The sequence below is a fragment of the Mastomys coucha genome, unplaced genomic scaffold (assembly GCF_008632895.1).
Source record: "Mastomys coucha isolate ucsf_1 unplaced genomic scaffold, UCSF_Mcou_1 pScaffold20, whole genome shotgun sequence".
NCBI classification, from domain to species: Eukaryota; Metazoa; Chordata; class Mammalia; order Rodentia; family Muridae; genus Mastomys; species Mastomys coucha.
The window spans coordinates 131,364,703-131,380,600 of NW_022196903.1; the positions used below are offsets into that span (position 1 = coordinate 131,364,703).

Genomic DNA, 15,898 nt, shown 5'->3' on the forward strand with positions numbered 1-15,898 from the left:
AAGGCTCGGCCTTGCGAAGAGGGCCAGATAAACTTCTTGACTCGTACTTTAAGAGCATTTCTTACCCTCACCCAAATTAAAATATAAGGAAAAACTCCTCTAAACAAAGTGATGTATCTATCTGTGATGAGGAATACTAGAATATATTAAGAGGCTATCAAAAGTCATAGGTATTTCTCTGAGTTAGATCATTATGGAATATGATATGGACATTTTTGTCTTACATTACTGTGACAGAATATCCTGAGACAACCAGCTTATAATGAGGAACGGTTTCTTGTGAACTCATGCTTTCTGAGGTTTTAGTATATAATGAGGCAGAACACCGTGGCTTAAGCTTCTGAAGCAGCCGAGCCACTCAGCTCCTGGCACTGGAAAGTAAAGTGGTCAGAGCAAGAGGAAGACACCAGGCACAAAGTATATGCTCCCAGGTCGAATCCCCGGTCACCTACTTTCTCTCACTGGGCTCCACTCCTTAGGTTTCCATCACCTCCACAGCCTTTGAATGGACATTCAGGACCCAATGGGGAGGACATTGCTGATATTTAGGGACTGTGTTGTTAGACACAAGGGAAGAGGCTGCTCACACTTCACAGGAAACATGCATGTAAACATGTAGATACTCCATTATAGATGCTGTGCCGCTGTTACACAATACACATGCATGTAAACATGTGCTCCATAGAGATACCGTGCAGCTGTTACACATTACACGTGCATGTAAACATGTGCTCCATAGAGATACCGTGCAGCTGTTACACATTACACGTGCATGTAAACATGTGCTCTATATAGATGCTGTGCAGCTATTACACCTTACACATGCTATAAGTCCTTTAAGGGATAGTAGGTCTTGAAATCACAGTCTACTAAGAATCCTTGTTACCTATTAATGTCCTATTACAGGGAATGATTCTTATAATTTCTAGAAATTCTACTTCAAAGATTTTGGTTGAACTTCTGCCATGCCTGGGGTAAAATGTTTGCTTCCTAGACACTTTGCACATGCAATTTGAATTTAATTGTTTATCTGTCCTTTAAGATCTTTGGAGTTTTGGAACACTTTAAAAAATAATTTCACAAACACCCTCAGAGCTGATTTGATAAGAAGTTTATACAACATTTCCTCCTCAGCAAACTATTAAATTTTAAATCAAATTAAAATTTAATTTTAAAGTGTTAGAATGTGGAATAAAGAAATGGCCTCAGTGCTAGGCTTAAGCCTCGGGCCTGACTTTAAATCTCCTCGTTCTCACCGCTTACGTCAGCAGCATTTCCTCGGGACCCCTTTCTGCAGAGCGTGTAGCTGGAGTCTATCGGTGACCTCACTGTGCTCTGTCAGAACTATGCGTTGTCACTCCCAGTGCTTTACTTTCTCTTCCTTCTCCTCATCTCCCTCACAGTTCTCTGGTCTCCTAAGTCCCTTTCATGTGCCACAGTGAGGAATTTAATATTACAGGGCATCAGACTTCTCAATATTGTTGGGATAAATACCAATGTCTTTTATCACTGAGTGATGTTCCCAATATGCCTGAACAATCAAACATTTTAGGCACCTTGAAACAGCAGCTTATACAGGAGGTCCTGATATTCTCAGGAGGGAATGGGTCCAGCTGTTCGTAAGATGGTGCCGTAGAGCAAGTGCCCAGCCTGTACTACTGACTTCCATTTTTGCTTCTGAGATATTGTCATGTGGTACGAAGTTGAATTTTTCTTTCCTTTTCTGTTTTGTTCTTTCAAGAGAGGGTCTCACTGTGTAGCACTGGCTGTCCTGGAACTTGCTCTGTTAGACCAGGGTGGTCTTGAACTTGCAGAGATCCACTTTGCCCCCTGAGTGCTGGGATTAAGAGCATGTGCCATCACTGCCTGGCTTGAAGTTGAATTTTTAATTTTACAAGTCAGCTTCACTGAGGGTCTCCCTCTTGGCTGGAAAGGACTTCAGCCACGAGCCTTTATCCTAAGCTGTACCTCTTTCCTCACAGCCCCCATCGCTCCAGAAATCACGTCTGTGGAGTACTTCAACAGCCTGCTGTACATCAGTTGGACATACGGGGATGCCACCACTGACCTGTCCCATTCTAGAATGCTGCACTGGATGGTCGCTGCAGAAGGGAGGAAGAAAATTAAAAAGAGTGTGCGTTTCTTTGAGTCCTAGCAGTTGGAGGCAGGAACTGTTGACAATGCTTACAACTTAAGCTTACCTTTTCAAATCTTTGACAGGAGCTGAAATCACTGCGGGTCTTGATTTCACCTGTATTTAAAAGTTGTAATTTGAGAGCTGAGTCTAGTAGTACTGGAAAGGTGGGGGCAGGCATTAAGGGAATTTAAGGTCACCTTCAATACATAGTGAGTTCAAGACCATCCGAGGGTACATGTGAGCTTTTTCTTCAAGATACTGAGCGTGTCAAACAAGCTACCACTTATCCATGTCAATATTTTCACAGTGATCCACATTGCCCAGATATCTGAATGCATTTGGGATATTGGCATCTTCTCTCTGCTTTATTAAGCTTTTTGACCATGATTAAACTACTGAAGCCAAAACAAATAAAAAGAAAGTGGATTGAATAAAAGAGAGGCTGAGAGTCATTCTGGTCTCCTGCGCTGCTGCCCCCATTCACCTCTATGTGACATATTCATTTAGGCTTCAAACCTATTGAGGACACACTAGCCTGAAGGAAGAGACAAACACCATCACTGGAGACCTAGCACTTGTGGGATGGGAACAAACCTATCGGTCAGAACTGGATCACATAATCCTCTCTAGCTATATAGGAGACAGGAAATAGAGTCTTCGTGTAAACAACTGTGTGTGTACAAATATGTCTACGTTTTCATCAGAGCCACAAAAATGTCTTTTCCAGAAGCTGTTGTGAATATGTGTGATAACACCAGAGTAAGGACCAACACACTGGAAAATTGTTCAAGCTGATATATATTGTGCACTTTCAGAGAGCTTGCATTCAAACAATCCAGTACAGAAGTAACGTAATAGTCAACTGTAGATTGCAGTGTCAACGCATGAGGTTCCTTCCCACTGTCCGATAGAGCCTGGAGTTCATATCTGTGTACTTGCTGTATAGGGTGAGGTGCTGGCTCATACATTCCACCTTAAATCACACATCTTGATGGTCTTGCAGGTGACGCGCAACGTCATGACGGCCATCCTTAGCCTGCCTCCAGGAGATATCTACAATCTGTCTGTCACAGCCTGCACTGAGAGAGGGAGTAACACCTCCATGCTCCGCCTTGTCAAGCTAGGTAAGGAGAGTGCACCGGCGAGGGCTGAAGGTGTTGTGTTGGGGAAGGAGGATTTGCACGCCTTATTTAGCAGGGGCTCCTCAGCTCCGTGGATCCAAATCAAGAACAAGGAATTCTCCCTGAGGAGTACAAAGTAGACACACTAGAGAAAGAGTACAAGCACTCTGCTATGAGTTTTCGTTTGTATGAATGGAGTGTGAGTAAACCAGGCTGTGACATGGGCCTTTGCCTTCTCAGCTGCATTGAAGGAACCAATGAACTTTAGATATGGAAGACCTTGCTGAATAGCTAGTTTGGTGTCTTCACCTACTCTGACAGCATTCTCTTTCATACAAATATTATTCCTTAAACTTAGGTTGAATAATATACCTTGACTTTATTGAAGTTGGGACCATTTCAGAATTCCTCGACATAAGAGGAATATAATTTATAACAGGAAAAGACAGACTACCCCCCCCCAATTCCTTACATAATAATATAAATTCCCTGCAGGTGGATTCAGACACAGCTGTTTCCTCCGATGGCATTGATGACTATGCATAGCAAAATGACTAAGTTTGGATTTAAAAAAAAAAGGAAAGAAAAGATCAGTAGTAGGAAAGCGGGTCTGGAGAAACAGCTTGGTAGGAAGGAGTGCTTACGGCGCTTTCAGAGGGTTTTAAACCTCAGTACAGCACACCAGGCAGCACACAGACACCCATGACTCCAGCTCCAAGGGACCTGTCATCTCTCTGGCCACTGTGGACACCTGCACACACACCTCCACAAACACACACTCTCTGTCACGTACACACACAAATAAAAGAAAATAAATCTTTTCTTTAAAAGGAAAGGAATAAATGTGAAGATTAATTAATTTAACATAACTAAGTGAGCATAGATAGTGGATGGCCTTAAACTGTAGTTAGAGTGAGTGATAGCAACCTAGAAGTGCTTGTGTTTAGTGAGACACAAAGGACAATTACCTTAACTATGGCAGATGTCACAGAGCAAGGGAGACAGCACAGGAAGGTAGCTATAGGTCCAGGAAGTAACCTATTGTATTCGATTATGAGTTGGAGGAAAGGAGTCCTGAGGCTCTAAATACAAAGAAATAATGACGTTGTCTGCCTTGATCACTCCTTACCGAATACACTTTACAGTTTGTCTAATACTATGCCCAGAAGGTATATGCAATTGCAGTGCTTACTCATGGAAAAGTCTACCATGTGTTAAGGGCACACTTCATTTTTGATACCTAAAGGGAGTCTGGGAAAGGGCACTCTAACATTGACTATAGGCGACAGAAGATGAGTTGGCAGAGCTCTGTAGTTGGTTTCTAGGATATCATTGGTGTAAGTGTAGCCACTCATAAGCAATGCATGCTGAAGACAAGGTTCTTAATCCAGCCTGTTACAAACTAAATGAAACAGAATCTGGACACATCTCATCAGTACCAAGGCTCGTAGCAGAGATGTCAGCATTTGTGTTTCCAAAGCCATTGACACTCTTCAGACTCATGCTAACTCCTCACAGGCTCTTGACCATGTCCAAGGGAGTTTCAAACCGTCGGTTATTCCTTGGGCTCGTACCTGTAGCTGTGTGCACATCTGTAGCTGTGAGCACACACAGGCACATCTCTAGAAGCTCTCTGCAGTCACATTGCTCTCAGCAGGGTATTTTGAGAAATGCTTAGGAAATTGGAAACAATGGACTGGAGAGATGGCTCTGCAGACAAGTGCTCACTGCCAGCCTGACAAAGAATTTGATCCCTGGGACCCACATCATGGAAGGAGAGAACTGACTCCTGGGAATTGTCCTCTGACCTCCACATGCAAGCTGTCGAATCATAATTTCCCCATCCCTCCTCTGACAAATGAAGAAATGCGGAAACTATTCTTTAAGCAAAGAGGATCCCAACAGTAGAACACCATATTTTCTTCACTTAATCCAGGACACGCTTTTCTCTGCATCTACGGCGTCTGAAGATGGCCTCAGATTCTTTTTGTTCATTAGCTATTTTCTTTATTTTCATGTCAAATGATATACCCTTTCCTGGTTTCCCCTCCAAAAAATCCCCTATTCCCTCCTCCCACCCCCGACCCTCTGCTCACCAACCTACCCTCTCCCGCTTCCTGGCCCTGGCATTCCCCTACACTGGAGCATAGAGCCTTCACAGGACCAAGGCCCTCACCTCCCATTGATGACAGACTAGGCCATCTTCTGCTTTATGCATGGAACCATGAGTCCCACCATATTTACTCTTTGGTTGTAGTTTTAGTCCCTGGGAGCTCTGGGGGTACTAGTTAGTTCATATTGTTGTTCCTCCTATGGGGCTGCAAACCCTTTAGCTCCTTGGGTCCTTTCTTTAGTTCCTCCTTTGGGGACTCTGTGCTCAGTCCAATGGGTGACTGTGAGCCTCCAGTTCTGTATTTGTCAGGCACTGTCAGAGCCTCTCAGGAGGCTCTGTCAGCCAGTACTTGCTGGCATCCACGATAGTGTCTGAGTTTGGTGATTGTATATGGGAAGGATCCCCAGGTGAGGCAATCTTTGGATGGCCTTTCCTTCAGTCTCTGCTCCACACTTTGTCTCTGCAACACCTTCCATGGATATTTTGTTCCCCCTTTTAAGAAGAATTGAAGTATCCACACTTTGCTCATCCTTCTTGAGTTTCTTGTGGTTTGTGGATTGTGTCTTGGGTATTCTGAGCTTCTGGGCTAATATCCTCAGATTCTTAGCTCAGTGGCAAAAGCTAAATTCTTACTGAGACACCAGTGTTATAAGCAGAAATAGTGTTAGATAATTTTAATGTTGTACCTTAATTACATGCAAAAATCATTCTTTATGACAACCTCTAAAAAATTAATTTACCTAATTCCTTGAAAACTGTTTAATATTATGAAATAGAAAAGCATGTGCAATTTCTACTCATGATGAGTTTATTCTGGTGTCATATTAGAATGCTGTGAGGGAGCCAACCAGATGGTTCAGTGCTTGCTGGCAGCATGATGAACTGAGTTACAGCCTTGGGACACACATGATAAAAAGAAAGAACCAATTACAAAAACTTGACCACCACACAAGTGCACACAGTATACACACATACACACATGAATGCATACACACTAATACATACACACACACATACACACATGTACAACAAACACACACATACATGCGCATACATACATATACACACATGCATACACATGGACACACATGTATTCATGCACATACACATGCATGCACATGTATACATGCACATACATACACATACATACATGTACAACAAACACACACATATACATACACATACACACATAAACACACATGCATACACATGAACACACATACACATACATGCACACATACAAATGTCAGAATGTAAAAGAAAGCATAGTTGGGCCAACAATGAAAGCAGAGGATTTCCTTTGAAAGGTTAGTTATCTGAAGAGGGAGAAGCCCTCTTTAGTCAGATCGGATGTGGTTTAGTCAGATCTGATGAGAAGTAAAGGTGATTCTAGGGGAGGTGGCTGTAATGGAGATGGAGAGATTTGGACAGGATTTGGGAGGTATTTCAGAGATTGAGGCTCCAGAACTTTCATTTTGGATAAATGTAGGAAGTGAAAGAAAGAAAAATTAAGAATAACTCCTCAGCTTGGCTCTTGAGTAACTGTTTTGTGGTTGTGTAACTCATGGAGACAGAGACAAGCCAGATCTGTGAGGGGTTAATGGGGAGGGGTGTTAAGGGCCCACTGTTCTTCTAACTTAAAAACAATGATTTGAAAACTATAGAAAACAAAAGTGCCAATGTCCAGAGAAGAGATGATCAAATCTGTGATCCAGAGATCACGAAGAACTTCTGGTCTGGGATGTCTGAATTAGGGCACCAAGTACCAATTAGAGATTGAAGTGAGAAGCCTTGGGTGTGGCCCGCATCCCAGAACCTAGAGACTGAACAGAGAGAAGATTCCAGAAAGAGAGGGTGGCATGGAGCAACCAGTGAAGGAAGGAAAAACCCAACCCCACCCTGTAAACCACCCTTGTGAAGTTCTGCTTTACCAAGGCCACATATGGCAAAGAAGAAACATTCCTAGCTTGACTCTCTGAAGAATTGACACTTAGCAATGTGTGGTTCCCCTGTGAGCTAGCTGGAGCCCAGACACATGATTCCCCTCACCCACACTGAGCCTGGAGCTGGAGACAGAGGCCCGTACCTTCTTCTTCTTCTTCTTCATCTTCTTCTTCTTCTTCTTCTTCTTCTTCTTCTTCTTCTTCTTCTTCTTCTTCTTCTTCTTCTTCTTCTTCTTCTTCTTCTTCTTCTTTTAAGCTATACATTTAATTAGTTCAATAATGAAAGAGACTCCTCAAGACAAACAGAGTGTTCACTGCACAGCCAAGACTGTCCTCAAGCTGATCATGTCTCCTACACATCTCAAGTAGGGAGACTGCAGGAATAAATCCCCAAATGTATGTGGTGCAAAGGATCAAATCCTCATCACTACCAAGACTTTCATGAGAAAGGTGAAGAAAGTAACTCAAGCCCAAATTCCTTGACAAAAGTGGATCTCTGCTCCTCTTCCCAGTCTAAAAAAGAAAAGAGCTGCATCTGTCAAGAGTCAGCTGGTTATAAATGTTGGCTTTACTTTCTGGGCTCTCAGTTTGGATCCATTGGCTGTCATATTGGCAGTTCTACCATTACTCTATTTGGATCCACTGGCTGTCATATTGGCAGTTCTACCATTACTCTGTTTGGATCCATTGGCTGTCATATTGGCAGTTCTACCATTACTCTGTTTGGATCCATTGGCTGTTATATTGGCAGTTCTACCATTACTCTGGATCCATTGGCTGTCATATTGACAGCTGTACCATTACTCTGTTTGGATCCATTGGCTGTCATATTGACAGCTGTACCATTACTCTGTTTGGATCCATTGGCTGTCATATTGACAGTTCTACTGTGCTATATACAGTATTACTCTGTTGCTTTGGCTACCATGGCTTTATAGTATATTTTGAAATCAAAGAGCACAATGCTTCTGACTTCTTTACTTTTTTATCAACATTGCTTTGACTACCTGAGACATTGTGTGCACATATTAGTTTTATGATTTTTTTTACCATTTACATATGTATACATACATGCATACATACATACATACATAGGCAGGCCTGGGATGTAGGCCCTTGCTTAACATACACAAAGTCCCAACTTCAATCCTCAATACCATTACCAACATAATACAATAAAATAAATATATATGTTTATATGTACATACACGAGTTTACCCTACTCCCCTCTCACTGTGGATTGTGATGACAATTTATATCATTTTTATAGTTCAAATCTCTCCCTAAATTATTATATTTATCCTTACCTTAATGTGTCTTACTTTCTGATAGTTTTGCCTTGAGACAGAAACCTGTGCAGCCTTCACTGGTCTTGAAGTCACTATGTAGCCGTGACTCCCCTTGAACTGAGACTGTCTGCTACATATCTCAAGCAGTGGGTTGTAGGAGTGATACCCCAAATGTATGTTGTGCAAAGGATCAAATCTAGTGTCCCAAGCATGTTAGGCAAGGACTTAACCAGCCTAACTATATTCCAGCCTGTTTTAACTTTAAATCTTCATATGAAAGACACGTGATTTACACACCACTAACACATCCTTAGAGCATCCTGAATTTCACTGTGAACCTACTCTTACCAGTGAATTTGGGGTTTTCCTGTTTTTCTATCAGTGGCCTGTACCTTCTATGTGCCTGCTTCTCACGTTTTACTGATTTAAGGAATCTATGGCAGACATGGGAGGAACCATGCACACCGCTCTGCGGCTTTCTCTTCCCTTTTTGGAAACTAGATCTTAGGACATCAGCTTGACAATCTTAGTCTCAGTCATGAAAACTTTGATGTGAGTGAAAAATTCTGAAAGACATAGTTTGTCCTTGGACAGGAAATTTTTAAACATATTTGGTATGTTAGGAATTTAATGAATATTCTCCCCACCCCACCCCACCCCACCCACATTGTAAATAAGGGTTTTTTTTTTTAATCAGTGTTTTGCCTGCATGCATGTCTGCCCCATGTGCCTGCCTGGTGCCTGCCGAGAACAAAAGTGTCAGATCCTTTGATACTGAAGTTGCAGGCAGCTGTGAGCCTCCATGAGGGAGCTGGAATTGAACCCGCATCCTCGGAAGAGCAACTAGTGCTCTCAACCTAGAGGTTTCCAACCTCTAATTTACGATTTAATACTTTCTGATGCTAAATGTTTGCTTTCTATATTCTTCAGTATTCTTTTTGAAATATTCAAATTCCCAGTTAAATTCAGAAAAAGAGTCTTGCTAGGTCAATGAGATAAAGTCTAAAATAAACCCAAATCTGACAGATTCCTGATGTTAAACTTTTCTCTTCCAAACATTATGGTCCATTTATAATGGCACACTGGTTCTGACACACCACTGATCCTGACACACTTATTATTGCACACTTGCCCTGACACACTGGTCCTGACACACTTATTATGGCACACTTATCCTGGCACACTGGTCCTGACACACTTGCCCTGACACACTGGTCCTGACACACTTATTATGGCACACGTATCCTGGCACACTGGTCCTAACACACTTGCCCTGACACACTTATTATGGCACACTTATCCTGATACACTGGTCCTGACACACTTGCCCTGACACACTGGTCCTGACACACTTATTATGGCACAGTTATCCTGACACACTTATCACAACTCAGCCTGAATAATTTTTTCCCTCTTATATCAGCTGTCCCCCGTCTCCTGCAGAGTTTGCTTCCGTCAGTGTGAGCATCATGCTGCTTCTACTTGAGGCCTCCACTGCTTGTATGAGTGTAACTTTAATTTTTTCAAGGCTTTTTTTTTTAATGATGGTTCTTAAATGCTCTAGCCTCCTTTTTATCCCACCACCCACCAGAGGTAGTGGGAAAGAAAGGATAAGGGTGAAGTGGACCTGTTTAGAAAGGTTCATTGGAACAACTCCGGTCTATGTCGTCTGGAAATGGGCAGTTCAGTTCATGGTTAGCAGTGACAGCTTCATCCACTTGAAAACATTATATGGATACACCAGAAGTTCATTTCAGTAGAGTGGGGTTAGCAACAGCACTACCTAGCAGAGACAACTAGTCCTCAGCCTTGGCTTGAGCCAGCAGGAGGGACCAGGAGAAACACCAGAATTTCTGGACTGTGCCTGTCTCAGAGAAGGGAAGATCAGTGAAGACCCACTAGCATTGTACATTTAGCTTTATAAGCAAGCTTAGCTCAGCCTCTATCACTGTCTGTAGAGTCCTATTTATATTCTCCACACATCATGTGTCCTCCATGGGTCTTGCCTCAGCACATGTGTCTGTCTCAGTTGATATCACTCCACCAATCGGTCCAAGTCTGAGGAAGTAGCAAGAAACTGCAGCACAGCACCAGAAGTTTCTTGGTGCGTTTTTGCCGCAGACCGGCCAATCTGGGCCTCCTTCAACCCGCAGGAGAAACGGGGTCCTAGTCAGGTCGACAAGGTGTAGTTGAAGAAATGATGGCAGAGATGACATATGGAAGTGCAGTATATGAATGTATTTCTACAATACATGCCAAAAATGGCATCAGACTTTTACAGTCATTGCAAAAGAGAAATGAGAAATCTAGCAGCTCGGCAGTTGAGGTACATCTGAGGCCACCTGAAACACACTGGGTCTAAAGCAGTCATCTCCTCTGGACTGGTGCAGCACCCCCGGGCTCTGAGCATGCTCGGGCCGCATGGGCCCGGATGGAGTCCAGGGGGCTGCGGGTGTGCCAGCCAGGAGAGTAGAGGCTCGAATCTCGAATCTAGAATCTCCAGTCTTAAATCTCGAATGTTGACTGATGCATACTCTTTCACACACACACTCGCCTCAAGGTCTCGCCCATCCTTAGTAAAACACCCACTATACTAATCTTCTGGGCTAGTAGAGCCGAGTCTCTTTCTTGCTAATTCCTAGGAGTGGTTCAGCTGCAGTACATGACTGAGAATGAGGATTCTACTTGACCTTGCCCTGGGATAAGTCTCCCATTCAGTAAGCTTCAATGCCCTACCCACAATGCCGAAGGCAATTAGTCTGGATGGGTAACATTCTTTAAGAAATGCCAAGCCAGAGTTTGGCTAAGATGTTGGAACATTGGTAAAGGTCAGCGAGCAATGTCGAATTTTGTCTAGCTATTAATAAATCATATCTTGGTGGGTACCTAGCATGCGAGTTTGCAAGGACATATCTGGGCTACCTCTGAGTTAGGGGATGCCACAACTGACTGAATACCCAGGAGGCACAAACTCCCTTTGAAGTTATAATGCCTCTTGTCTGTGATCAGGCTTTTACTCCTAATATTGCAGATGTAACTGGAGTAGGCGAGTGGGCATTGATGTGTTAGAACAGCAGGTCGCGTCAGAACATACCACACTCTAGGCCTGAACAGTTCCACATATAAGAGGTTTAATTGAGAGGGAGAAAGGGGGCAGTAGCGTGGAAAGAGAGGAGGAGGAGAGAGAGAGAGAAAGATGGAAGAATGTTCCCCATATATATATGGGTTCTGACGTAGGGGCCACAGGTAAAGGTGGGAGGTGAGCTCAGTGAATTCTGGGAATATGGCAGCTGTTGCCTTGGCAACAGGTCTGTGAGACCCACCCATGCGATGCCACAGGCTTTGGATGCCCTGATGCTAACAGGCATGGCACATTTTTCTCTATGGAGTCCCAGCAAATGCAACTCAACTACACAATGTAAGGTGGACCAATACATATGTGTTGTTAGCAAAGAATCCTTCATCACATGTCCTTTCACATGCTTTCTTTAGAAGAACATCCTTTCATCGGTATCTGCTTCAGCTAAAAGTTCCTTCACAAATCTGCCTCGGTCTTTCACTTGTGACCACTTCAGCTAAAACGTTCTTTCACGTGCTTGCCCCATCCAACCAACTTTCCAAAGAAGCCTTAAATTTCCACTTCATTTAGGAGATTCTTTGTTGGCAAAGCTGAAAATAATTTATATGAAAATGCTTTGTTCTGCTGTAAAAACAGTATTACAATATACATGGAAATGGCTCTCAACTTGCATTTTTACACATTAAGAAAATTCTAGAAATTCCTCACACTGAGGCTAAAGATTGAAAATAGGGTTTTTCTACATCAGACATAGAGATGATTTTTACAGTATTACTACCAATGTCACATGTATAAAACTAATCAAGTTTAAAAGAATAAAACAGAGTCAGTGGGGAGTGTTTTTGGATATAATAGGAAGTCATAAATACCATTCAATGGCCGGTTTCATCAGTGAGTGACATCAAAATATACAGTAAATGGGACATACTGTCTCATGTCTTCAATCCCAACATTTGACAGGCTGAAGCAGGAGGATTGCCATGAGTCTAAGGGCAGTCTAGGCACATTAGTGATTTGTAAGATGAAATAGCCTCTCTCTTATTCCCTCTGGCCCCCAAGGAAAGAAAGAAAGAAAATAGATTAGCAGAAAAAGATGAATTTGGAACAATAAAGATGTTAGGTTCTGTTCCAAGACTAAGTATTACACTTGGCTGTTCCCTTTGTGACCTTCAAGAGAAAGAAGGGGTTTTCTGGTGAAGCACAGAAGGTTAGGAGCCTGCTCTGACTTCAGAGGTCATTTCCACTCCACAGAGAGGCAATAGTCTGATCCTCCCATGATCCATATAAATTAAATGCGAGTTAGCTTTGCTGCCTTCTATCCTGCCCACATTCTGCATGTATTCTTCATAGGGTTCTATGTGTAGTGTTGTGTTATGTGCATGCTCATATGGATGCACATACACATGTGTATGAGTGTGTAGGGGTGTGTATAGATGTTAGGGGTCAACTTCAGATGTCTTTCCCAATCATTCTCTACCTTCCTTTTTGAGACAAGAAATCTCACTCAGCCAAGAGCTTGCTGATTCCAGAGATCTGTAGAGATCTGCCTGTATGTGTCTCCTCAATGGTGGAATCACAGTCCATCTTGCCTAAATTTGTATACAGGTGCTGGGGAGATCTGAACTCAGATCCTCATGTTTGAGTGGCAAGCACTTTATCAAATTTAACTCCTTTTTGTCTGTTTTGTTGTTGTTGTTGTTGTTGTTGTTAGGTTGGTTTTTAAGACACATTCTCATATAACCCAGACTAACCTCAAACTCACTGTGTAACTAAGGTTGCTCTTGAACTGGAGTTTTCTGCTTCTGTGTCACAAGTGCTAGGATCACAACTGCACACAGATGTGTGTGACCTTGGAGTATGTATTCTTAGAAGAGAAAAGGCAGAGCCAAACGGTATGCAGTACTGTCCCCACCATGCACACTCGCACTCAAAGATGCGATTTTGAGCTGACCATCCACACAGGCCTTAGATCTGGCTCACAGTGTGGTCAGCAGTGAGAGATGTGAGTGGAGCCAGTGACTTCCGACACTTGAGGTTTTGTCGGTCTCTTTTCTTCAGAAGTGAGACAGAGCCCTGCCTGGAGGAGTAGGTGTAGCTTGCCAGGGAAAAGGCGATGCTGGCATGTGCCGGGATTTTCCCTGTCTAAAGCTGACTCATCTTGTCTCCCCTTTAACTCTCTCACCTAAACTTGTCACTTCCTCATGGGAATTAACTCCTTCTGCTGGCACCCAAGTTCAGGCCACCTGCAAGGATTCTTACTTTAAAGTATTGGTTTCCTTACCAGGACATAAGTAGGATATTCTAAGAAGGAAGTTCACACTGACCAGACATGACTGGAAAGGGGTCAATGTTTTTTCACAGGATGTTCAAGCACTGTGAAGATACAGGACTCGAGGTTCAAGAGAGTGGGGCAGGAAGCATAAAGCTATACAAGTAACAGGGGCATGTGACAGGGAAGATGCAGTATGTCCAGGCAGCACAGGTCAGGTGGATCTGCCAGCAGATAACACGACCCAGCATCAGACCAGGAGCGCTAGCTCAGCAGTTTCCATCCTGGATGATCTAGAAAGAAAGATCACAGCATCCACCACAAAGAGCCCAGCACACAGCATCCACAACACAGAGGCATGAGGAGAGGAGAAGACATTCTGAAATGAGAGATAGGATTGTAAAAACCTTACCAGGACAGAGGACCAAGCCAACTAAGCTGCTGGTGACTCAGTTACGGGAAGCGAATAGAAAATGGTCCAGATAGCGTGGTGCGGGCCCGACTAATGGATTAACTTATTGACCAAGATAAAGGGTCTATGATAAAACTTTTATTTCTAACACGCTATTAAGCACCTGGTTCCCCGCCACCACCCTTTTCCAAAAATAAAATAAAATAAAAATAAAAACATTTTAAAAAAATCATATTATCTGTTTCATTTGATCTCTCTTAATTTTCACTAAAGTTTCAAGAATTCAAAATTCTGACATAAGAGGACCATAAAAAAAGACAGGTTGATGTTAGAGCCCATCTTCATCATCTTAAGGAAAAAGAGACCCTTTCCCATTTTTCTTTTCTTCTTTCTTCTTCTTTCTTTCCTCCTCATCCCTCCTCCTCCTCTTCCTCTTCTTCTTTTTCTTTTTCTTCTAATTCTGTGCTTCACTCAAAAATTATGTGTTGTCAGGACAACGCTAACTCCAGGACGGATGACACAGAAACTATTAATAGTTTCTGGTTATAAAGCTGAAGCAGAAAACAGAAGTGTCCAAAAGGAGAAGTAGAAAATACAAGTGGGGAAGGACACAAAACATTCTGCCCTTGGATGTAGACGGCAGGCTTTGTGGATGGGCATATTCAAAAGCAGTATAAAACACAGGCTCTTATCTACCTGCCTGTGAGTTCTCCGGACATCTGCCCTGTTACTACCAAAAGAGTGTGTGCATGGTGTATGTGTGTATGTGTGTGTGTGTGTGTGTGTGTGTGTGTGTTGTGTGTGTGTATGCACAAGTATGTGCGTGTGTTTGTGTGGTTTTTAATAATTTGCTCTTCCCTCAGAACCAGCCCCTCCGAAATCACTCTTTGCAGTGAACAAAACACAGACGTCAGTGACCCTGCTGTGGGTTGAGGAGGGCGTAGCTGATTTCTTCGAAGTCCTCTGTCAGCAGCTCGGCTCTGGCCAAGATGGCAAACTCCAGGTACTGATGACTTCAATTATCTTTCTGAATTACTTTTGATTAAGGCTAATGGAGTACGGAAAAACTTCTGTTTCATGGAACTACAAGGTGTGAGAAGTGTCTGCTTGGGGCTTGGGGGCGCGGGGCAGAGATAGATACTAGCAGTAGCTGTGAGACACAGCCATGGGGACCTTATCACCTAATGTCTATTTTAACGGTTAAGAACTGGTTATCAAGTTTTTACTCAAACTATTTTAAACTTTAAAAGACATTACAAATAATTATGCCAATGTAGAAATACGTAAAATATATGTTCTCCAGCAAAGAGTGGGAATGTATATACTGTGGAAATAATTTAAAAGACAAAAATCCCAGAAATTGTTACTGCTAAAGCTTTGGGGTCATAAACAGCAGAAATGATAAGGTACTTTATTGTTCCCCAGATCATGATGGAGGGCAAGGGTAGATATTCAGCCCTGGGGGGAAGCTAAGGAGAGAGAGAGAGAGAGAGAGAGAGAGAGAGAGAGAGAGAGAGAGAGAGAGAGAGAGAGAG

At 42.8% G+C, this 15,898-nt stretch overlaps 1 protein-coding gene across 4 annotated transcripts in view; it reads left to right on the forward strand.

The window, feature by feature from the left end:
• The window catches only part of Ptpro (protein tyrosine phosphatase receptor type O), a 210,400-nt gene that overhangs the window by 143,483 nt on the left and 51,019 nt on the right, over window positions 1–15,898 (forward strand). For 2 of the 4 annotated variants that reach the window (XM_031383700.1, XM_031383701.1), the window contains exons 11-13: window positions 1,983–2,134; window positions 3,141–3,261; window positions 15,227–15,366. In XM_031383700.1, coding sequence (XP_031239560.1) covers window positions 1,983–2,134; window positions 3,141–3,261; window positions 15,227–15,366 — 413 coding nt within the window. Of the gene's footprint in view, window positions 1–1,982; window positions 2,135–3,140; window positions 3,262–14,929; window positions 15,066–15,226; window positions 15,367–15,898 lie in introns of those variants that run through there. The other 2 variants (XM_031383702.1, XM_031383704.1) reach the window with 1 other exon arrangement.